Source organism: Corythoichthys intestinalis, chromosome 22 (genome assembly GCF_030265065.1).
Source record: "Corythoichthys intestinalis isolate RoL2023-P3 chromosome 22, ASM3026506v1, whole genome shotgun sequence".
NCBI classification, from domain to species: domain Eukaryota; kingdom Metazoa; phylum Chordata; class Actinopteri; order Syngnathiformes; family Syngnathidae; genus Corythoichthys; species Corythoichthys intestinalis.
This window is the reverse complement of record NC_080416.1, coordinates 11,702,204-11,728,160: the sequence shown is the minus strand read 5'-3', so window position 1 is coordinate 11,728,160 and position 25,957 is coordinate 11,702,204. Positions and strand designations below refer to the sequence as shown.

The 25,957-nt window shown below is 40.2% G+C and overlaps 1 protein-coding gene across 2 annotated transcripts; it reads right to left on the bottom strand.

Annotated features, from left to right (window-relative positions):
* Positions 1–172: 172 nt before the first annotated feature.
* ccdc126 (coiled-coil domain containing 126) lies at positions 173–21,462 on the bottom strand. Of its 2 annotated transcripts, none has more exons than XM_057828642.1 (3): positions 21,331–21,462; positions 5,730–6,185; positions 173–3,444 (listed from the first exon to the last, which is right to left on the bottom strand). In XM_057828642.1, the coding sequence occupies exons 2-3, from the start codon at positions 5,965–5,967 to the stop codon at positions 3,212–3,214; spliced, it is 471 nt and encodes a 156-aa protein (XP_057684625.1). In that variant the 5' UTR covers positions 5,968–6,185; positions 21,331–21,462; the 3' UTR covers positions 173–3,211. The 2 variants fall into 2 exon arrangements, with proteins under 2 accessions (XP_057684625.1, XP_057684624.1); XM_057828641.1 differs by lacking the exon at positions 21,331–21,462 and adding an exon at positions 15,208–15,514.
* Between the last annotated feature and the right edge of the window lie 4,495 nt (positions 21,463–25,957).

Here is a 25,957-nt window from a genome sequence, read left to right as displayed (position 1 = left end):
TTTTGTTCGTTATGAATGATGTGACGAATTCTAGTAAAAATATTACAATATCAAAATGAATTTACTTTAACGAGCTGCTTTTTTGGTAATGTTTGTACATTAAAAGTACTATTTTGTATACATAAAAAAATACCAATACCAAAGTACTGCACTAATCATATTGGAACCACAGTTTATTGAGTCTGGCGGTCTCAAGATACAGTCTAAAACTGACACGCAGAATACATATACATATTTGTTGGTTAGTTTGATATGGTCAACTGGCATCATTATGAGCATTCAAATGGTTTGTTTTCAGCAGAGCTACTTTATCAAGCAGAGGACTTTTCCAGCATGAAATAATCACCTCCCACACAATCAAACTGCACTAGCAAAAGTGGACTCGGCCATTATTTTTAGAAAATGTTTACAGTCACAGTGCAACATCAACCCTGAACGTGTAGTAGCAGATGGTCAGTCATCTTCACAGCACTGAAAATACTGACCTTGCGGTACATTCATTCCATTCTACATTGAGAGTGAAAAAACACCCAAGGCAAGTGAAGGGAGGCGGAAAACATTGGTTTTCAGCTGAGACAATGCAAGTTCAGTGGCAAATAAGGTTCATCAGACGTGTCACTAGCCTAACACTGAGGCTGATATTCTTTGGAGTGTTTATACAGAACAGTAAATGTTAGCGAAGACAAATTTTCATATAGTAAGAAGTGTTGCACCGATGCCATATTTTGGTTCCCAGCCAGGTAGCTGTTTAGTATTAGCCGATGCTGATAATGTAGTCTACCAGTGGTTTTTGATGAGAAAAATGGTAACTTTATTTGAACTCTGTGTCATAAAAATGACATGACACTGTCATTAACATTTACGAATACTTATGACAGATGTCTTTAATTGTCCCTTAACACCTGAACCCTATCAGTTCCTATATTTTAATCTAAAGACATTGGAAGAAAATCTAAATATTGCATCTAAAGTGACATAATTTACTAAATGCAAGGGCGTAGGTTTGGTCTCAACAGTGGTAGTGACGATATAACAGCATGACCTGCATGTACACTTTTTGCTGGGGACGGGACATTAATAAGAGCAAACAGATTGGGTAAACGGGGGTCAGGGCTACATTTCTCACAAATATGAACCTAATAACTTATAGGGTAATGACCAGAAAAATTAAGTAAAAATGAAAATTGGGCAGAAGAGGGTAAACCTCGGTTTACTACATTTCTCAGTTTAAGTAACTTATCAGTAGAAAACACACACTTCCCTCTAAGCAGTTTCCTACTCAAGTTTTGCAGGTTGGCAAATTCACACACTTTAATGTTATGCCATGACTCTGTTACATGTTATGACTGATGCAGGTCGGACTTTCAGTAGGAAATGTAGCGTGTTCACCAATTCTACATTGAAGTGGCTGCTGCTGGCCAAAAAGAACTTCTAATATCCCTCTTCCCTGAAGGGGGCGGAGGAGGTGGCGTGTTTTTGACATGTTGCATTTCTATCGGGGCTGTGAGTGCGTGTGAAGGGTCATGTCATCAGCCAATCAAACGTGTTTCAGGGGAAAAATTTGACTTGCACATTCAGCAAGTGAAAAGGGGTTAATGTAAGTCGAAACATAATGAACATAATTCACTTAGTAACGGTAGGGCCAATTCTATCCCTACAATATATGGGACGACTATCAAAATTATCTATAAAACTGGAGTTGTTATATAATGCAAATCAGGTTGCTTAAAAGTTGGCGGGGACAACTTGAGCATCCTGAAAAGTTGGTAGTGTTATGTCCCTATCGTCCCTACGCAAACCTATGCCCTGACTAAATGACGTCATCAGCCCTCATTAATATTCATGACAGCTATCATGTTATCATTGTGACAGTTTTATGAGACAGAGTTCAGATAAAGTGTAATCCCCCCCCCCCCCTTTTTTTAAATCCTAAATTACCGCATAATCACTCAAATGTAACGTAATTGCTATCATGGCTTCGTCAAACACTGCTCAACTCTGTGGCTGCCATTGACAGCGCTAGGCGTCCAACATCTATTTCTACTAGTGATAACCCCATTTAAATTCACAGCAGACGGATGATTGGACATCTATCATCATCTTGTGTAGGGCGACCAGCGGTTGGAAAAGATTAAAAAAGTACATATTGACATCATTTCGGTGCCGAATTACCGCATTGGCCCGAATATAAGACGGGGTTTTTTGCATTGAAATAAGCCTGAAAAAGAGGGAGTCGTCTTATATCCGTGGTCTCGACAGTACACACATCCACAACGCTAGATGGCGCCAGATATCATTGAAGCGATGTTCTGTCATGACAAATCTCAGCTACTCTCCCCACTCAGGACGCTAGATGGCGCCAGATATCATTGAAGCGACATTCTGTCACGATAGATCTCAGCTACTGTCATTATTTTATTGCAATGTTTTTCCTTACTCAGATCTGTTTCAAGACTCCAGTTACAGTTAGACTTCACTTCGATGGTTAATGCAGTTATTACAGTTTTGTTGTTTTATCACAATAGATTGGTTTATTTACTTTTCAAAAACCAGAAGCCATTCATTTACGAATGTGATAGCACTTTAGTTTACATATTTATATGTTCAGATATTAAGATTTAAATGAGGCAAAATAACATGCTTTTTCTCTCAAACATATTGTTATAATCATTTGTTTCGGATGTACTGTAAAAATTAATTTGGTGTTCAAAAAGTCTTTTTTCAAACTTGAGTCTTGAAAAAGAGGGGGTCGTCTTATAATCAGCGCCGTCTTATATTCGGGCCAATACGGTAATATTGATACGGATACTAGTATCGGTGCAACGCTAATTGTAAGTAGCAACAGTTATCGGAAATACAGCGATTCAGATTATAAGTAATCTTTTGAATTCAGTAGGTTGTCGTCATATTGTTAAATTGTATATTAATAAATGTGCTCAAGCATTGTTCCACAACATTGTTGGTAGCCACTAATATTCCGATTCTTATGATTCAAATATGGCGTTATATAAAAATGCAAAATTGAAATACAAAAATGCACTTTGCTATCCTCGTTAAAGAAAAATAAATACAATGGCAAAGAAAGTGGAAAAGGCAAAAGGATCTCCTCCCTCTGAGCTGGCATCACTTCAAGTCTAGGTATGTCCTGGGATAAATTCAGGAAAAGTGGGATGTGCTAAGAGAACAGTCAACACATCTACCGAAGCAACGCTCATAGATGCGGCTGAGGCATGAGGCGGGATCGTTGGATGAAGCGTGACCTCACGCCGCCGACTTTCTCTTGTTTGGGGGTTCTTTGCAGGGCAGGGGGCGTGGAAGCCAGGATACCCCCGTGGGATGTGTTGGTGATGGATGCATTGGCGGCCAACTCAAATTTGCCCTCGAGTTTGACTAGCCGTTCCAGGATGTCATCCAGCAGCACCGCGATTGTCCTCTTTAGGTCAGCTGTAAGGAAAAGAACATACGAGCCATTGGAGGTTTGACAGATTTTTTTTTTTTTTTAAGTATATCCTCAGTTGGCTACAACAAACCTGCTATGTTAGCGCACTTCTAGCACAGTTTGTGGCTAGATTTAAAAAGGACAGACATGTACTACAATCAAGTGTCATTTGTACTGTTTAGGGATGTCTCTGATTTGATCACATGATTGGAAATAATTATTTATGTACTCATTTGCGGCCATTGATGGCAACAGATGCCAATTCATTTTGCCAGGGAGGGGTGGCATCAATCGAAAATGTCCGGCGACAGCAAAATAAGTAAAGAAAATCACAACAAATTGTCTGGCTTTATCATAAAGGATAAGTTTATGTAAAAGAAAATATTTACTCATTATATTTTTGCAACAACAAATTGTGTTACAATTGCAAAAAAAAGGGATTTTTGTTGAAACTGCTCTATTTTTTATTTTTTTTTGGACTAAAAACTGTTGTTAGGTTTGCCTTGTTCAAATTTGAGGTTTAAAAAATACCCCCCCTTTTAATACATTTCCAGGGTATTGGATCGGGACTCGGTATCAGCACATTCTCAAAATCAGGTGACTTGGACTTGCAAGCAAAAATATGTGATTGGGACATCTATAGTATATTTTTAGGTTATATAGAATTTGGTTGGTGTGCTTTATACACTACTGGCCAAAAGTATTGGCACCCCTCAATTCTGTCGGATAATGCTCAATTTCTCCCAGAAAATGATTACAAATGCTTTAGTAGTAAGATCTTAATTTATTTTGCTTGCAGTTAGAAAACACAAAAGGAGAATGGAAAAAAAAAATCATTATCATTTTACACAAAACTCCAAAAATGGGCCAGACAAAAGTATTGGTACCCTTTGAAAAATCATGTGATGCTTCTCTAATTTGTGTAATTATCAGCACCTGTTATTTACCTGTGGTACATAACAGGTGGTGGCAATAACTAAATCACACTTGCAGCCAGTTAAAATGGATTCAAGTTGACTCAACCCCTGTCCTGTGTCCTTGTGTGTACCACATTGAGCATGGAGAAAAGTAAGAAGACCAAAGAACTGTCTGAGGTCTTGAGAAGCTAAATTGTAAGGAAGCATGTAAGGAAACATGGGCAATCTCAAGGCTAAACGTCTATCTCCAAAGACCTGAATGTTCCTGTGTCTAATGTGTGCAATGCCATCAATGAGTGTAAAGTACATGGCACTGTGGCTAACCTCCCTAGATGTGGATGGAAAAGAAAAAATGACGAAAGATTTCAAGGAAAGATTGTGTGGATGATGGATAAAGAACCTCGACTAACATCCAAACAAGTTCAAGCTGTCCTGCAGTCCGAGGGTACAACAGTGTCAACTCGTACTATCCGTCGGCGTCTGAATGAAAAGGGACTCTATGGTAGGATACCCAGGACGACACCACTTCTGACCCAGAGACATAAAAAAAGCCAAGCTGGAGTTTGCCAAAACTTACCTTAGAAAGCCAAAAACGTTTTGGAAGAATGTTCTCTGGTCAGATGAGACAAAAGTAGAGCTTTTTGAGAAAAGGCATCAACATACTTTACAGGGGAAAAAAACGAAGCCTTCAAAGAAAAGAACACGGTCCCTACCGTCAAATATGAAGGAGGTTCCCTGATGTTTTGGGGTTGCTTTGCTACCTCTGGCACTGGACTGCTTGACCGTGTGCATGGCATTATGAAGTCTGAAGACTACCAACAAATTTTGCAGCATAATGTAGGGCCCAGTGTGGGAAAGCTGGGTCTCCCTCAGAGGTCATGGGTCTTCCAGCAGGACAATGACCCAAAACAGACTTTTAAAGACCTAAATCCTATAGAACATCTGTGGAGAGATCTGAAAAGGGCAGTTTGGAGAAGGCACCTTTTAAATCTCAGAGACCTGGAGCAGTTGGCCAAAGAAGAATGGTCTAAAATTCCAGCAGAGCATTATAAGAAACTCATTGATGGATACCGGAAGCGGTTGTTCGCAGTTATTGTGTCTAAAGGTTGTGCTACCAAGTATTAGGCTGAAGGTGTCAATACTGATTTTATATAATGTTTTTTTTCCATTCCCTTTTGTGTTTTTTCCTTGAAAGCAAAAAAAAAGAAGAAGATATTACAACGCATTTGTAATTGCAATCATTTTCTGGGAGAAACTGAGCATCATCTGACAGAATTGCAGTGGTGCCAATAGTTTTGGCCAGCAGTGTAGCATGGAATTTACGTCAACTCTGTTTCACAAACTCCAAAATTTCGATAGAATACTCTAGTTACCGTAACCCGCCATGGTAGCCCCCTGCGGCCCACCCGCTGAATTCTGACTCTCCTCGGTCAGGACTTTGACGTATCGCCGACTGAGCTCCAAGATTTGCTCTCGTAGCTCTGCACTGCTCTGGTGGCGAGGTTGCTGCACGGTATAGCGGAGCAGCATGAGTCCCCACACCAAGCCGAAGACTAACAGAAGCACACTCAGCTTCTGGGACATGTTGCGTTTCATGAGAGAGCGCAGCATGGTATTGGGGATGGTCAGGAAGCGAGAAACTCAGAAGAAATGGTGGGAAATCGTTGGTACTGGATGTTAATGGGGTCGATAATGTTGAGTCGGTGGGATGGTCGCTACATTTGTGTTGCTTTTATCGTCGACATCCATGGAGGGAAGACGGAGTACATAATCTTGGAATACCAGGGAATCCTCAAATCTGTTGCAGATGTTCGCTCATTGTGGACAACCTATGCAGAACAAAAAGAGGATCAGAAAATAAATATCCATGTTAACTGGGAAAACTGGCATTGATTAATCAATGAGATAATTAGTGGATTTTTCGATTCGAGATAGATTTGAAGGTGGTGGCATTTCAGCTAACCTAATAAACAGCTTAGCTGTAACTGGAGCCACTTTGATGCTCCCAATAGGATACACAGCATCAGTCAGAACCATTGAGAGCATTCACTTTCTAATTCCCCCCTTCAGTTCGGTCAGTGAAAGTACAAAACGTCTGTGGGCGGATTTACCCAGAGACAATTAGGCGATCATTTTTCGCCAGTAACATCTTTGCCATCAGGCCCATTCTCTACATTCTGTGTTGGGTGTGCCATTGTCATCTCCTATTGAGAAGTGACAGCAGGGGTTGAATGGGGCAATAAATTATGAAAACAGAGGTAACAGAATCCATTTTGCTAAAACTTTCCACAAACTAATGAATGTGATTTTTTTTAACCTCCCTAAAACTGCAAATGCTTTTATTTGTAGGTCAAAATGTCAAAGTATGTGGATTTTTTCATGTTTCATGAATATGTCCAAATGTGAACGTGTGAATTGGAAGTAACATAAATAGTAGGGTTGTCAAAATGATCACGTTAACGGGCGGTAAATAATTTTTTAAATTAATCATGTTAAAATATTTGACGCATTTAACGCACATGCCCCGCTCAAACAGATTGACAGCACAGTGTCATGTCCACTTGTTACTTGTGTTTTTTTGGTGTTTTGTCGCCCTCTGCTGGTGCTTGGGTGCGACTGATTTTATGGGTTTGAGCACCATGAGCATTGTGTAACTATTGACATCAACAACGGCGAGCTACTAGTTTATTTTTTGATTGAAAATTTTACAAATTTTATCAAAACGAAAACATTAAGAGGGCTTTTAATATAACATTTCTATAACTTGCACTAACATTTTTCTTTTAAAAGCTACAAGTCTTTCTATCCATGGATCGCTTTAACAGAATGGTAATAATGTTAATGCCATCTTGTTGATTTATTATTATTATAAACAAATACAGTACTTATGTACCGTATGTTGAATGTATATATCTGTCTTGTTTCTTATCTTTCCATTCTAACAATAATTTACAGAAAAATATGGCATATTTTAGAGATGGTTTGAATTGCGTTTATTAATTAATTTTTAAGCTGTAATTAACTCAATTCAAAATTTTAATCGTTTGACAGCCCTAATAAATAGTCATAATGTGAAAGGTTGATGTTGAATGTGCCTTTGGTAACCAACAGGCATTTTTGGGGTCGAAAATGTAGAATTGTGGTAAGTATCAATGAGAAAATTAATACCTCACGTTGCCTGAATTTTTAAAACATGTTTAAAGTGCATTGATGCATTCCCACAATTAAAATATGCAGGTGAACCCTCTGAAGTGCCTCTTAACTGTTTTTTAATATGCGCATATTTGATTAAACTTCAAGTACAAAGTGCCTGTGAAACAAAACCACAGCAGGCTCATCGAAACATGCCCCATGCTTCTGCAATGACCGTGCTAATATTAGCACACCAATTAAGAGTATGTTTTAGAGATGCCTGAGTCACACGATAAGGGGAGCTGTGTTTTCTTAGACAGAAACAACACTATTCCCGCTTTACTGGTTACGTCTGATAGCGAGCTAAATCAACGAATGGCAAAAAGCAAATACAGTTGTTCAAGAAGGAAAGCTGGCCAAGCAAGAACAGGTGAGAGAAATAATTGTGGCATGGTTACATGGTTACACCTACAATAACAGCAATTGTGTACTAGCACAACATTTTCAAGTAATCCAGACCTTGACGTCAAAAACAGTATGTAAATTACTGCTGTGACTTACCAATGCTGCTCACAGTCCACAATCTTAAAGAGCAAAGCTGACCAAACTGCACATACGACAAAATCGATGTCATGCTTTGTTACACGAACCCTGTTTTGGGAGGTGTGCCACTGCCGATGTTGATATTGTGTTACAAGTTTGTGGAGTCCAATGGCCACATCGTCTGTACCATAAAACCTGCATGAGTAAACTTGGTTATACATCCATAAGTCTATGCTTTGAGTGAGCCGGCTTGAGCTGTGACAATAAACAACTGTTAATAATTACATTATAGTTTATTTGTAACCAAATGTACAGTGGGGCATATAAGTATTTAGTCAACCACTAATTGTGCAAGTTCTCCTACTTGAAAATATTAGAGAGGCCTGTAATTGTCAACATGGGTAAACCTCAACCATGAGAGACAGAATGTGGGGGAAAAAAAACAGAAAATCACATTATTTGATTTTTAAAGAATTTATTTGCAAATCATGGTGGAAAATAAGGATTTGGGCAGTACCAAAAGTTCATCTCAGTACTTTGTTATGTACCCTTTGTTGGCAATAACGGAGGCCAAACGTTTTCACAAGCTTTTCCACACACTGTTACTGGTATTTTGGCCCATTCCTCCATGCAGATCTCCTCTAGAGCAGTGATGTTTTGGGGCCGTCGTTGGGCAACACGGACTTTCAACTCCCTCCACAGATTTTCTATGGGGTTGAGATCTGGAGACTGGCGAGGCCACTCCAGAACCTTGAAATATTTCTTACGAACCACTCCTTTGTTTCTCTGGCTGTGTGTTTGGGATCACTTGCCACGTTTACATGGAGCCAAATATTCCAATTACAATCGGAATATTTGTTCAAACCGAATAAATGTGTTCCATATAAACACCTCATTCGGAATGAACAGGCCCAAACCGAATGGAATTTCATTCCGATTCACAGGGATGGAATATTCCTTTTCCCAAACCGATTAGAAGTAAAATTATATCATGTAAACAGGGAAGCGGAATGGTGTCTGGTTGCGTTCTTTCTGCGCATGCTCCGTACTGACGTGGTGACGTCACTTGGTGACGTAAGTAACGTCACTTGCAACATGGCTTCCAAGCACACGCACAGCGCACCCATACAACTTTTTAAATGAACGGCGTATCATTCTGAAGTTTTGTTTCCACTCGAAAAGTTAAAACAGCAGCTGATCTGACGATCGATCTCCATGTTTTGCAACGTGACGCTTTGTTTTGATTAATCTGCGCATGTCAGACGGCAGTTGTCAAACGTCCTTTCGGAATAAAGGCAGTCACATGTAAACGCTGGATCGGAATAGATGAAGTGACATGGAAACAGCTGATGTGAAATTTCCATTCGGAATGATTTGAATCGGTATGAATAAAAGTCAGCATGTAAACATGGCTACTGTCATGCTGAAAGACCCAGCCACGTCTCATCTTCAATGCCCTTGCTGATGGAAGGAGATTTTCACGCAAAATCTCTCGATACATGGCTCCTTTCATTTTTTCCTTTACACAGATCAGTCGTCCTGGTCCCATTGCAGAAAAAAAAGCCCCAAAGCATGATGTTTCCACCCCCATGCTTCACAGTGGGTATGGTGTTCTTCGGATACAATTCAGTATTCTTTCTCCTCCAAACACGAGAACCTGTGTTTCTAACGAAAAGTTTTGTTTCATCTGACCATAACACATTCTCCCAGTCCTCTTCTGGATGATCCAAATGCTCTCTAGTGAACCGCAGACGGGCCTGGACATGTACTTTCTTCAGCAGGGGGACACGTCTGGCAGTGCAGGATTTGAGTCAGATTCAGAGATTTAATTTGTCATTGACACCAGCTCTCACAAGATCCCTGCCGGCGCATTGTGTTACTGATAGTAGCCTTTGTTACTGTGGTCCCAGCTCTCTGTAGGTCATTCACTAGGTCCCCTCGTGTGGTTCTGGGATTTTTGATCACCGTTCTTGTTATCATTTTGACCCCACGGGGTGAGATCTTGCAGGGAGCCCCAGATCGAGGTAGATTATCAGTGGTCTCTGTATGTCTTCCATTTTCTAATAATTGCTCCCATTTTTACACCAAGCGTTTTACCTATTGCAGATTCAGTCTTCCCAGCCTGGTGCAATTTTGTCTTTGGTGTCCTTCGACAGCTCTTTGGTCTTGGCCATAGTGGAGTTTGGAGTGTGACCGACTAAGGTTGTGGACAGGTGTCTTTTATACCGATAATAGTTAAAACAGGTGCCATTAATACAGGTAACGAGTGGAGCCTCGTTAGACCTCGTTAGAGGAAGTTAGACCTCTTTGGCAGCCAGAAATCTTGCTTCTTTGTAGGTGACCAAATACTTATTTTCCATTCTGATTTGGAAATAAATTATTTAAAAATCAAACAATGTGATTTTCTGTTTTTTTTCCACATTCTGTATATCATGGTTGAGGTTTACCCATGTTGACAATTACAGGCCTCTCTAATCTTCTCAAGTAGGAGAACTTGCACAATTGGTGGTTGACTAAATACTTATTTGCCCCACTGTATATGGAGCAATTGCTTCAATTGCACTACATTGAGTACAGAATCTGTACTCAGGTATACCGTGGTATGAAAACGTCAAGGTTTCAAAATAGCTAAGATTTTCCGTCATACCGTCCCTAAGGTTTCGAATCGAAGCCTCTGAATCGTAATCGAATCATTAGGTGGCTAAAAATTCCCACCTCTAGTAAACACTGTCATGAATGTTTTTCACCAGCTATAAGAGTTAATTCTAGTGTGTTTAGCGTGTCTAGCGGGTGTTAAACATGGTGTTTTTTTCCTCTCTGGCAACTGTCTGTGTTGAGAAAGAGTGTGTGTATAATGTAAACATGATACAAGTCATACACATGTGCCCTATGGAAAATAAATCATGTTTTTCTTCTGATGGTAATAAGGTTGAGCTGTGGCTGTGGGTTTAGCCTCACCTAAAGGACTGCATTTGTTTTTATTTAGAATTTTAAAAAAAAATTATTTTAACATTATGCTTATGTTCCAATTTGCTAATATGTTTTGAAAAATAAGGATTTTTCTTAAACCCATATATTTAAATTACGGCTGTCAAAATTATCGTGTTAACGGGCGGTAATTAATTTTTTAAATTAATCACGTTAAAATATTTGACGCATTTAATGCAGATGCCACGCTCAAACAGATTAAAATGACAGCAAAGTGTCATGTCCACTTGTTACTTGTGTTTTTTGGTGTTTTGTCGCCCTCTGCTGGCGCTTGGGTGCGCCTGATTTTATGGGTTTCAGCACCATAAGCATTGTGTAATTATAGACATCAACTATGGCGAGCTACTAGTTTATTTTTGGATTGAAAATTTGACTAATTATATTAAAACGAAAACAGTAAGAGGGGTTTAAATATAAAATTTCTATAACTTGTACTAACATTTATCTCATAAGAACTACAAGTCTTTTTATCTATGGATCGCTTTAACAGAATGTTAATGCCATCTTGTTGATTTATTGTCTTAATAAACAAATACAGTACTTATGTACAGTATGTTGAATGTATATATCCATCTTGTGTCTTATCTTTCCATTCCAACAATAATTTAGAGAAAAATATAGCTGGTTAAAATGATAGCTGGTTAGAATTGCTATCAATTACGATTAATTAATTTTTGAGCTGTGATTAACTCGATTAAAAATTTTAATCGTTTGACAGCCCTAATTTCAATGTAACACATTCATAGTTATAATTGCAATACTCCTGTGAAACCGTGATATTTTTGTCTTCAGGTTATCATACTGTCACATGCCTAGTGCAGATTAAAGTGAATTCATTCTTAAATTATCTTTAGCTTTTTTTTTTAACAAGGAAAAAAAAAGTCAAATATTACTATTCATTTCCCCATATTCCATTCTAAAGATATTCCTCTTGATAGCCATCTAAAGTCCGTCACTAAATCCGCTTATTACCATCTAAAAAATATAACCAGAATTAAGGGGCTTCCGACTCAACAAGACATGGAAAAAACTTATGCATGCATTCATTTTCAGCAGATTGGACTATTGCAACGGCTATTTACAGGTCTTGATAAAAAAATCAGTCAGGAAGCTGCAGCTAGTACAGAATGCTGCAGCCAGAGTCCTCACAAATACAAGGAAGCTGGACCACATTACACCGGTTTTGAAATCGCTACACTGGCTTCCAGTGAGTCAAAGGATAGACTATAAAATACTACTGCTCGTCTACAAAACATTTAATGGCCTTGAACCAAAATACATGCTTGACTTGTTAGATTCCTATGAGACATCTAGACCCCTAAGGTCGTCTGGAACCGGTCTTCTGCATGTTCCAAGAACAAGAACCAAGCAGGGTGAGGCAGCATTTAGTTATTATGCTCCTCACCTCTGGAACAAGTTACCAGTCTGAAGTATGCTCAAACTGTTAGCTCTTTTAAATCAGGGCTAAAAACGCTTTTGTTTAGCACTGCATATCCATAACTGTCTATATATTTCAACCTACCTGCTTTCTATTCCTCTTGTGCTTATCTCCATTGCTGATTTCAATTATTATTAGTAGTTTTTGTTTTATATTTATTTATTTATTTTTATTCTGTGATTACATGCGATCTTTTGTCTTGGTTTTTACGTTGTGTTGATTTAAATGTGATTTTTATGATCTTCATGTGATGTAAAGCACTTTGAATTGCCTTGTGTTGAACTGTGCTATTGTGGTGACCCTTTTGTTGACATAATTCACCCACTTTAATTGTGTGTCTGATTGGCCGAGCGCAGTCACGTGACTAGACATTATAAAGAGCTGCGCGCGTTCCGGCTCAAGGGAGAGTGCACGAGACTTCACAGAGAGCATGCACGAGAGTTACAGAGTTGGACACAGCAATTCGAGCAATAAAGACTCTTAACAAGCAAACCGCTTCACTGGTGACCCCGACTGCCTCGCTGAAGTCTCAGAGGCATTTTTGAGCACTTTACGCAATGGCGGATGCTAGCTTTCTCGAGCTACCGAAGTTCGACGAGTCTTCTGCGGCCGCGTGGTTCGCTAACGCCGAGGAGCAGTTCGTCCTCCGTGGTGTTTCCGACGACACCATGCGCTTCTACCACGTGGTGGCCGCGCTCGGGTACTCAACGGCGGTCAGAGCACAGTGCTTCGTGGTTTATCCGCCGAAGGTCGACAAGTACACGGGGCTCAAGGCGCACCTCCTTAGACTTTTTGTACCGTCATACAAGTTGACTTCGTTGACGCCCAGGGTGCCCGCCTCGAGAGCCCTGCTGCCCGAGGTTCCCGCCAAGGATGGCGGCACTTCCGCCCCGGTTCCTCGCAGCCGTGCTTCTGTCCCGGTACCCACGCCACCGCTGCGCGCTTCCGCTCTGGCACTTCCCGACGCCGACGTTGCTGTCTCGCCTCCGGCCCCGCTCTCGCTCGCCTCGGCTCCGTCGCCGCTCTCAGTCGATGCCGCTGCGCCCGTCCCTGGCTTTCCCGGCCGCGGCGCCATTGCGCCGGCCTGCGGCCTACTCGACGACGGTGCGCTCGCCTGCGGCCTACTCGACGACGCCCCGTCCGCCTCGGGCCTACTCGACGACGCCCCGTCCGCCTCGGGCCTACTCGACGGCGTCCCGTCCGGCCCTGGTCTACTCGACGGCGTCCCGTCCGGCCCTGGTCTACTCGACGGCGTCCCGTCCGGCCCTGGTCTTGGCCTTCCTCAGGACGTCGCTCCAGCACCTATGCCTTTGGAAGTCTCCGAGGTCGCCCCTCTACCGGCGCCGCTGGCCGCCGCCGCCACTGACCTCGCTCCTGCGCCTCCGGGAGTCTCCGAGGTCAGTCCTCAGCCTACGCCGTTGGCCATCGCCGCTAGCCTTACTGCTGTGCCGGTGCCTCCTGAAGTCTCCGAGGTTGCACGTCGGCCAGCGCCTGCAAACGCCGCCCCCGACGTCTCTCTTCGTCCACCGCCTTTGGACAATGATGGCGTCGCTCCGGTTTCGGCGTTTCCCCCGCTCCTGCTACGATCGGTCGACTTGGTTTGTCTCGCCTGTCGCCCTTGTCCACGGTTGGGCGACGCCGACCGCCACGCCGGTCGCCCTCGTCTCCGGCCTCGACCGGTCAATTCCGACCGCCGCGCCCGTCGCCCTCGTCTGCAGCCTCGACCGGGTGGTGCTGCTCATCGCACGTCTCGACCTCCTCCTCGGCCGCTGCTGAGCAACGCGTGCCGCCTCTCTCGGCATCCGCTTCTCCGGCCTCGCCTGGGCGGTGCTGCACGGCGCTCTCCTCGTCCTGGGCGTCCTCCGGACCGTTCTGCTCGGACGTCCCGCATCTGGCGTCCTGGACGGCCGCCTGATCGTCGCGTTACGTCGCCCGCCGCCTGGCATCCTGGGCGTCCTCCGGACTGTTCTGCTTGGGCGTCCCGCATCTGGCATCCTGGACGGCCGCCTGACCGTCCGTTAGGTCGTCTTCCATAGACGCCCCGGCCGCGCAACCCTTCCGTTCCGTACTTTTGTTTCGGGTTGCGCCTGGCGTCATGTGTGGGTGAATTCTGGGGGGACCTGTGTGGTGACCCTTTTGTTGACATAATTCACCCACTTTAATTGTGTGTCTGATTGGCCGAGCGCGTTATCAGCTGCGTCACAGTCACGTGACTAGACATTATAAAGAGCTGCGCGCGTTCCGGCTCAAGGGAGAGTGCACGAGAGTTCACAGAGAGCATGCACGAGAGTTACAGAGTTGGACACAGCAATTCGAGCAATAAAGACTCTTAACAAGCAAACCGCTTCACTATATTAATAAATTTGCCTTGCCTTGCCTCTTTTCTGTAGGTCAGACGAGGGCTACATACTGTAATTATTTTCCATCTAACATGTGCTACATGTAATCGTTTGTTCCTATTTGACTTTTGAAACGTGATGGTGAAGAAAACTAGGAAATCGAGTGACTTAAGTTACCTACAGAGGACAGACAGCATGACAAATATTATGGCGAACATATGTTCACTTGACTTTACGAAATCTAAATAGCTATAAGAAGGCGGAAATATACAAAGGAGGAGCTTTATTAGTACTTGGCATGAATCTTATTCCACTTACAAAAGGGGAAGTTGACACGAAGCTACTATTAGCTCCCTAAGCTACGTTAATAAACAGATCCAAAATTAACCTCGAGCTAGAATTCGACTTTACCTCAATGTTCCTGCATTTGAGGTCATCATGAAGTTGGAGCACTGATAGCCATGGTGGAGCCAAAACGCGTATGACAGCTCAAAAACAAAAATGTTTGTTGTTAAAAAGAAAACGATTGCAGTAGTCGCCGGTTTAAAGAAAATAATAATTCAAAAGCAGATGTCTCCGCCCTTTCTGTTTATGATTAAACTGGCCCGCTAGCCCGGGACACTTTTTTGCTTCTACTGCAAAGCGATATGCGGCTCAGTATGCTAAAGTGCACAGCTAGAAATACGCAAAACCAGCGGGGCTGACCGTCATGGTTCCCTCGAGGTTTACTGTGCGTCACCGCGAGGCATCATGGGAACTGTAGTTTTACCGCGTATATCATGTTGAAGAGAAAACAGCAGATTCCTCACTTCTTTTACGCTTGCATCTTCATTTTTAACACTGCAGTGTAACAATATATGGATCTGAACATTATGAGTAAGATTATTTTGAATTATTTTAGGTAATTTCGTGGTTCATGCGACATTTGCAGTTCATTTTCCGGCCGTTAGATGGACCCTGGGTCATTTCCATAGCAACGTGATAGTAACAAGTAGGAAGTCAAATTGATGTTTTTCAGATTATATCGGTTTCAGGAATAAACAATTTGATATTTCAATAAACAGGTTTGAACAGTGAATATTTCACGTCCAAGATTGGACGTCTATCTTGGTCGTCAATTGCACTGAAACATCCATTGTTCAAACCTGATTATTCAATACTAACACATTTCCCGTTGCCTTTCCAATAAATAGAATATCCTTATCTTAAAAAAAAAAACAAAAAGTCTTGCCACTAGCAATTATCGTGATTATATGCCACATCCAATCAACATTTATTGTTATCAGTGGAGGCGATGCGATGACACATGGACGGCTGAACAAATCACAATTTGACAGCGATTGAATTCGTATAAATGCTCTTTTGAGTAAAACAAAAAAAAAACAAAGTTCAAGACATTATCCGTGACATTTCATAGCCGCATGGGGTTTTAAAAAAACGCTGTGTTAATTCCAGAGTTGGGTAGCAACTCGTTAGATTTACTCCGTTACATTTACTTGAGTAACTTTTTGAGAAAAATGTTCTTCTAAGAGTAGTTTTGCAAATCCATCACTTATTTTTACTTTCCTTTACTCGTTACATTTTTCTCTTTATTCTACACGTTAGATTTTACTTTTTCTTTCTTTTTTGCCAGTGATTCCAACAGTAGCTCTACTAGTTTCACCAATTAGACTCGCAACAATAATTACATGACTCCATAATTCCAGGGGTTGGCAACCCAAAATGTTGGAAGAGCCTTATTGGACCAAAAAAACAACAAAAAACAAATATGTGTGTAGCCGCAAAAAATATTAAAAGCCTTATATAAGCCTTATAATGAAGACAACACATACTGTATGTCTCTATATTAGCTATATTAGCCTAGTATAAAAATGACTACTGGTAAGTTGGCTACAGATACGTAGTGATTACTGTATTTTCTGCACTATAAGGCGCGCTGGATTGTAAGCATTGTTAATAACGGCGTTACAATATAACAGCGTTACTAACGGCGTTATTTTTTTCAGTAGTGGGTAATCTAATTAATTACTTTTCTCATCTTGGCAACGCCGTTACCGTTACTGAGGACGGAAAGGCATGCGTTACTATGGGTTATTATATTGGTCGAAAAGTCTGAGGGAGACGGACTCACCGAGACGACAGAGCAGAGCAGGAGTGGGGAGGAGGCAAGAAAGTTGTGACGCCGAGCAAACGCGATGCTAGGTAGCTCCAATAATACCTGTTGTAGCCGATAGCCTACAAACTACACCCGCATGTTATGGTAGATATGGTAGACATGGTAGATATCACATGTACTGTATATAGATATAACCTGATGCAAAATGACAGACATGGCACTAGATGCGTTAGTAAACAGCCGCCATCTTAAAGCAGTAGACCTTTTATTACGGCTCTGTTGTAGAGAACCTTCCTAGCGAACCTAAGTAACTTTTTATCTAAAATACTTCTAAATCGGCAAAATCTTGACTTGAATCTATCTTTAAATGATGACGCAGTTTTAAAACTTTCATATGTCGAAAGTAGAGAAAAGGGAACTAATGCAATAATGGGAGCAATTTTAACTTTTAATAGTTGATTCAGGGTAAAGGGTAAATTAGGGTAAAGAATTGGGCTCGGGCCAATTGTACCAAAACCCTTCGCAAAAATCTTTACATAGTGTGGCCAATGTTTTTTTTTTTTTTTTTCGAGGGGGAGGTAATTATCACCAATTACTTTGCCAAGTAACTAATTACTCTTACATTCAGGTAATTGAGTTACTAACGCAATTACTTTTTGGGAGAAGTAATTTGTAACTATAATTAATTACTTTTTTTCAGTAAGATTAACAACACTGATTGTAAGGCACACATTCAATGAATAGCTTATTTCCACCTCATTATTAGGCGCCTACCGTAGAGGCTGGGGTTTCGTTATGCATCCATTAGATGGAGCTACGCTCCAAGTTGCTGCGAGACCTTTTGCGACTAAATATTGATTCATATATAAGGCGCACTGTCGTCTTTTGAGAAAATTTAAGGCTTTAGGTGCGCCTTATGGTGTGAAAATCCGTTTATTTTCCCTGCAGTGCATCCTATAGAGAATGACGCACCACGTGACTACTCTGTTGTACGATGCCGCCTCAAGTTTAACTTCATTAGAATATTAATGAATTAGAATCATGTTTGTCCTCCGACAGAAACCATATTAAGCCAAAAGATATATTTCCCGCCCCCATCTTTTTCCATTTTCAAACATTTCTGATAAAGCTCCAGGGAGCCACTACGGCAGCACTAAAGAGCCACATGCGGCTTCAGAGCCGTGGGTTGCTGACACCAGCATTGTATCAATCGGACTCAAACTTGACGTTCTATGATCACGCCGGCCTGTTAAATCATGTGATGTATTTAAAGCACAGTTAAAAAGTAAGCAGTGATCCCTCGCTACTTCGCGCTTCAAACTTTGCGCCCTCAGTCTATCGCTGATTTTTTTCAATTAAAAAAAAACAAAACAGATGAGCTGTCCCGAGCCAATCGCGTAATCTCCCTCTCCCTCCATCCCTCCCTCTCCCTGCTCGTTATTGGTCAGACTGTGAGTGCACCACAGTTGCTAATTAAAGTTAACAATGATTGACAGACGTTGATGTTTGATGTTGCCAGAGAACAGAGCTTCAACGCGCCGCATGCTTCAATCATCATTTAACTTGTTAAACAGTTGCTGTGGCAACTCATTGTGTGTAAGTGAGCAGCTTTAGTTTTTAGTGGACTCACTCAATGAAGCATTTAATAAAGTGAAGTATTTTTCTGCTTTATGCCTGTTTAAAAATAAATCAAAACATGTTTAAAACTTATCATAATGATTACATTTGAAGTGCTAAAAAACTATTTACCGTATTGGCCCGAATATAAGACGGTGTTTTTTGCATTGAAATGACACTGAAAAAGAGGGGGTCGTCTTATATTCGCGGTCTAGACATTATACCCATTAACAACGCTAGATGGCGCCAGATATCATTGAAGCGATGTTCTGTCATGACAGATCTCAGCTACTCTCCCCTTTCATGACGCTAGATGGCGCCAGATATCATTGAAGCGATGTTCTGTCATGACAGATCTCAGCTACTCTTTTTAGTTCAACCAGTTTGCAATATTTTATCGCAATGTTTTTCCTTATTCAGATTTGTTTCAAGACGACAGTTACAGTTCGACTTCACTTTGATGGTTAATGCGGTTATTTCAATTTTGTTGTTTTATCACAATAGATTTGTTTATTTACATTTCAAAAACCAGAAGCCATTCATTTACGAATGTGAAATTTGAATGAGGCAAGATAACATGCTTTTTCTCTCAAACATATTGTTATAATTATTTGTTTCAAATGTACTGTAATTATTTTCTGTATTAAAATTAATTTGGTGTTCAAAAAGTCTTTTTTCAAACTTGAGTCTTGAAAAAGAGGGGGTCGTCTTATAATCAGGGCTGTCTTATATTCGGGCCAATACGGTATTAAAATACTGTATATATGTAAAAAAAAAAAATTTTTTTTTTAAAATATATATATATATATATATACAGTACTGTGCAAAGGTTTTAAGCAGGAAACCTGTCTAAAACTTTTGCACAGTACTGTATATTTTTACTATATTATGTATATACAGGATATACTGTATGTATATATTTTCCCCAAGTGGAAGCTTTCATGATCCTAATAAATTTAATAATTCAAAAAAAATATATACAGTACTGTGCAAAAGTTTTAGGCAGGTGTCCTGCCTAAAACTTTTGCACAGCACTGTATATATATACTGTACATATATATATATATACAGTGGGGAGAACAAGTATTTGATACACTGCCAATGGGTCATTGGCAGTGTATCAAATACTTGTTCTCCCCACTGTATGTGTATATATATACACATATATATATATACATACATACATATATATACACATATATATACATACATACATACATATATACATACATACATATATATACACATATATATACATACATACATATATATATACATACATACATATATACATATATATATATATATATATATATATATATATATACATATATATATACATATATATATATAAATCTTTCCAATTCTAAATCTGAATCAATACATTGAACACACACACACACACACACACACACACACACACACACACACACACACACACACACACACACACACAAAAATGGGGTGGGGGGGCTCCACATTGCGGTTTTTCACTTATCGTTCTGGTCCCCATTAACTGCGAAAAACAGGGATCACTGTTTCAGATAAAACGATTCCCTCAACATTACTCGAAAGCACGGATTCGAACCTCTCTCCGAGTTTTTATTTGGCACCGATTGACCACGGAAAACCGGAGATATGATACTTTCATTTTCAAAAAAGGAACTATGAAGGAACTATTCACTATTCAAATATTCAAACTAAGAACTATTTTCTCCACTAGAGGGCACTAATGCTCTTTGGACGAATGATGCTTTATTTCTGTACTTTTTTTTCTCTCTGTCAGGGATTGCTGGGCGGGCAGGTGTCTGAGGACCCAAACGCAGGAAAAGTGAAGCGAGGCAAAAAGGGCGGTGCAAAAAAGTGATTTAATTAAGGCCGACAGAAAAAACAAAGTACAAACCAAAACTGAGGTGATCCCAAAAACACAGCAGCAAAGAAAACTCAGGTTACTAACAAAAGGCTGGGTATCAAAAAACTTACTTGGAACACGAGGGCTAGGATAGACATCGACTCTAGCAGTGACATAGACAATGACGCAACAAGGAGTGACAAGAAACTGGGTCATTATATACGCAGACAAGGGGTAACGAGACGAGGAACAGCTGGGTAACACAGGTGGATGCAAATTGCAGGATACACTGGGAAAACACACACAGGTGAGAGCAATGGGTAATCACAGGGACAAGTCACACAAGGACAAACCAAACACAAAACCTAACACTCTCACTGGAATTCAGTGATTTTGTTTTTTGCATTCATTTGGCTTAATGTGGTTATGTGGGTTAATGTACAGTAAAATAATACTAAGAAAAAATATCATTGTTTAAAAAAATATTAATAATAATCAGACATTGTAAGGAGTTACACACAATGATACTCATTGATTACTTGAGTATTCTTATCACCAAATACTTTTTACTTGTACTTGAGTACATTTTTTGGATGACTACTTTCACTTGAGTAATATTATTTTGAAGCAACGCTACTCATACTTGAGTTAAATTTTTGCCTATTCTACCCACCTCTGCTTAATTCAAATTCACAGTTCCCAGTAAACCACTTCACTACCAGTTTTGTAAATTTGCTTATTACCAGAAAATCCCCAAATACAAGCCTTGTTCTATTAGTGGTCAGTTTAAACATCTAAAGGTTTGCATGACTGATGTTCTTCTGTTCAAAGCCGCCCACTCAACACGTCACCAAAAATACACCGTCTTTAATTCCCGCATAGATGTACTGTCTGCTATTGATTAATCCCATTCCTCACGGTAGATCAACAACAACGATTTAATCCTCACCGTAAATGGAGATTGAGGTGAGTTTTCTTGCGCTATTGGTGGCCCACTTAGAAAAAGAAATAGAATTAACCAGCTCTAAATGAGGTTCCACTCCCCCTCAGTGTTCCCACTGCGAGTCAAACTCGATCAGCTTCTGCACAGATGTTGATGGGTGCATCGGGAGTCACCTGTGTCATGGTGGTGAACAGGTGGCGTGGAGGGGATGGAATTGTGGTTGTGCGTGAAAGACGTCAAGAGTGCACCTGGGTCTCTACAGGGGGAAGTGAGTGGAAGGAATACGGACATGTTAATGCACTGTGTGCCATTGACGACGATGGACGCCCACTCTCTTTTCAACATATTCACTTCTCCGAAAATATGAGCTATTCCATAAACTTTTGTTCATTGAACTTGTTCAGATACAAAACTGCACATAGTACATAATTAGTGTGGCGCAACAATTGTTCAAAATAATTGCCTGTGCATAGCAACCCCATTTAGGAGAACAGCATCTGACTTGCCTCCCAAGGAAATGACTACCATGCCTTACCTGATCCCCAGGGAAACCACATTGACTGACAGACTGCACGATTTAAACAAAGAAAGGATAGATGATTAAATTGGCAATTACCCTGCAAATATACTTGATTACCCCTATGAATATAATTCAGACAGAGATGATTAAAAAGCACTTACTGTACCAAGCTGACCCAAATGCAATTTTCAAAATCATCAACATATCTTGTTGGTATCTGGTTACTATCTGTCGGGATTGAGAAATTAAAGGATAAATTGGAATAATTGAAATCGGTCATAAACAGATTTATTTTAGGCCGTAGTGAAAATTCAATGAGATTTAATAGGACGTTTTGGTAAAAAAAAAAAAAAAAAAAAAAAAGACCGCCATTGGAGATTTTTTGCAGGTTACAGAATCAATGGGTATAGATTTTGTGGGTCCTATTCACTGTCAATGGGGCTCATACACTGGGGCAAATAAGTATTTGGTCAACCACCAATTGTGCAAGTTCTCCTCCTTGAAAAGATTACAGAGGCCTGTAATTGTCAACATGGGTAAACCTCAACCATGAGAGACAGAATGTGGGAAAAAAACAGAAAATCACATTGTTTGATTTTTAAATAATTTATTTCCAAATTACAGTGGAAAATAAGTATTTGGTCACCTGCAAGATTTCTGGCTGTCAAAGAGGTGAAACTTCTTCTAACGAGGTCTAACGATCCAGAAGAGGACTGGGAGAATGTGTTATGGTCAGATGAAACCAAAATAGAACTTTTTGGTAGAAACACAGGTTCTCGTGTTTGGAAGAGAAAGAATACTGAATTGCATCCGAAGAACACCATACCCACTGCGAAGCATGGGGGTGGAAACATCATGTTTTGGGGCTGTTTTTCTGCAAAGGGAGCAGGACGAGTGATCTGTGTAAGGGAAAGAATGAATGGGGCCATGTATCAAGAGATTTTGAGTGAAAATCTTCTTCCATCAGCAAGGGCATTGAAGATGAGACGTGGCTGGGTCTTTCAGCATGACAATGATCCCAAACACACAGCCAGGGCAACAAAGGAGTGGCTTCGTAAGAAGCATTTCAAGGTACTGGAGTGGCCTAGCCAGTCTCCAGATCTCAACACCATAGAAAATCTATGGAGGGAGTTGAAAGTCCGTGTTGCCCAACGACAGCCCCAAAACATCACTGCTCTATAGGAGATCTGAATGGAGGAATGGGCCAAAATACCAGCAACAGTGTGTGAAAAGCTTGCGAAGACTTACAGAAAACGTTTGGCCTCCGTTATTGCCAACAAAGGGTACATAACAAAGTATTTAGATGAACTTTTGGTATTGACCAAATACTTATTTTCCAAATTTCCACCATGGTTTGCAAATAAATTCTTTAAAAATCAAACAATGTGATTTTCTGTTGTTTTTTTCCCCACATTCTGTCTCTCATGTTTGAGGTTACCCATGTTGACAATTACAGGCCTCTCTAATATTTTCAAGTGGGAGAACTTGCACAATTAGTGGTTGACTAAATACTTATTTGTCCCACTGTATCCTTCAAAACCTACTGTATAACCTGTTTTGACTATAGTATGTAGGATGGGCAATAATTGCCTATGATCATACCTGCTGTTTCTGTTGAATTAGCTAATATAAAACTATTCAGTCTCATTTTTTATGTTGAATGTTTATCATAACAAGATGAATAAATATTATCAAGCTTTAAAAAGGTACGTTGAGCATGTTTGGTTGTCTGTGGGACATCAATATTACAAATTTTGACCAAAGATTTGAGGATTTTTGGGTCCAAAATGTTGATTATAATCATTCAAGAAAACAACACTTAGGACATTAAGGTTATGGTGTCCATAAAAAAAAAAAAAAAAAACGAACAGGCCATTGTGAACATTATTGTCTTTGAAATATCAAGCCAACATCAAAGGCATGCAAAATCGGACAAAATAGGCCCAGGCCTTCAAGGGTTAAAGGCTAAAGCAACATTGTATATTCTCTCCAAGAAAGCAAATCTTACCGTGTGTGCAAGCCTACATGGAGCCTGGCGACAACACACTGGTGAGTTGGTAAGGGTGCGGGCACAGCACGTGAAGAGTGACACAACCAGACACTGCTACAATGCAGGTTAACGACACATAAAATATCATAAATTGTGAAATGTGATGGAAAATATTCCACATTTTCATCTTGTTCTTGTCATGTTTTAGTCCCCCAACACACGTTTTTAGCTCAGCTTGTCATCGTCATAAAAAAAGTGCTCGTTGTCGTCATCGTTGACGAAAACAGCACTGCTCCAAACGCTCAAATGTAAAGTTTTTGGGTGGAAGGTGGGTTGAAGATGAGCTGAAAAGCTACAGGAATCGACCAATAAGCAGGAAATGTCCCACAAATGCCTTAAAAGCTAGGAGCTAGCAACTAGGACAATGATAGAAATTGTAATTCATTTAAACTGGGAGGACTGAAACTTGTTACAATGCCATTAGGGTTGTTCCAATCATGTTTTTTTGCTCCCGATCCGATCCTGATCGTTTTAGTTTGAGTATCGGCCGATCCCGATATTTACCGATCCAATTGCTTTTTTTTGCTACCGATTCAATTCCAATCATTCCCGATAATTTTTCCCGATCATATACATTTTAGCAATGCATTAAGAAAAAAATGAATAAACCTCGGACGAATACATACATTCAACATACAGTACATAAGTACTGTATTTGTTTATTATGACAATAAATCCTCAAGATGGCATTTACATTATTAACATTCTCTCTGTGAGAGGGATCAAAAGACTTGTAATTCTTAAAGGATAAATGTGACTTTGTATATTGTGATTAAATATTGCCATCTAGTGTATTTGTTGAGTTTTCAGTAAATGATACTGTAGCCATGCCCAAATGCATGATGGGAAGTGGAACCATGACTGTGCTTAGTGCTACCAATTGATATATCTTCTCTGCGTTGGGAAGTAAGATAGGGTGTTAAGAAAATGATCAATTACTACCTTGCTTCCCCACATTGCTTCCCACGATATTTCTAATCGTAGGGAGAGGGATTGTAACTGTACTAATTGTACTCATTTTACGCTGTCTTTTAGCTCTCTATATAGGTAAAACGGCGCCATTACAGATTGAGCGCGACAATGCGTGAGAGGGTCGTGAAGCGCATTCATTAATTGCGTTAAATATTTTAACGTGATACTTTTTTTAAAATTAAATTAATTACCGCCGTTATCGGGATAAATTTGATAACCCTACCTTAAGCCTAAAGACTCTGGTTAAGTGCAACATATTATGTCTGTAACATTAAATACAATAAGAAAACGATTTAATTAAAAAATATACTGTATATATATATTTTAAAAAAACGGCATGTCCGATATTTTTTTGCCGATTCCGATACTTTGAAAATGACGTGATCGGACCCGATCGATCGATCGGGACATCTCTAATTGCCATCACGAATGTTCATCAGGTTAGTATGTTTCTCGTTCAATTTAACACTTGTTCCACAGAATTCCCAAAGGTTCAACTGCTTCTTTTGCCAACAAGATTGTACTACAGTAACTAAATACTTTTTAAAGTACTCTTTTGATTTCTTGTCATGTTTATTTTGATATCGGATTGAACCCCCTTCTCCCCCAATTTACTGCATTTGTTCTGTTGCTTGACTGAATGCAGTGCATGATAAGTTTTGTCTGACAGCTAAACAGAAGGTCAAGTGACACATTTGTTAGGCTCAGGTGGGTGCAAACATCCTCATTGGAAGACAGCTGATGGACGTCGGCTGCCTGTAAACGTATTGGGGTCCGTGCACGACAGCTGTAGATAAGACGCGCGATAGAAAAAGGTCTTTGGAAAATGTCAGCTAAACTGAAAGGGATGAAAGATAAGATGTTTGAAATTACCAAACATACAATTACAATTTTATATTAATTTGCTGTCATTTCTTGGAAGTCTTTATCACTTTTTAAACAAATGTCAACGCAATCCCGATGCACCATTGGTTTATTATTTATCAGATTTTCAAAATGCTACTCGTCCTAGAGTTTTTGACCAATTCACCAAATTAAGCCAGTTTTTGGCAAAAACATACAGTTCTACCAAAATAAGAGACAAAAATACA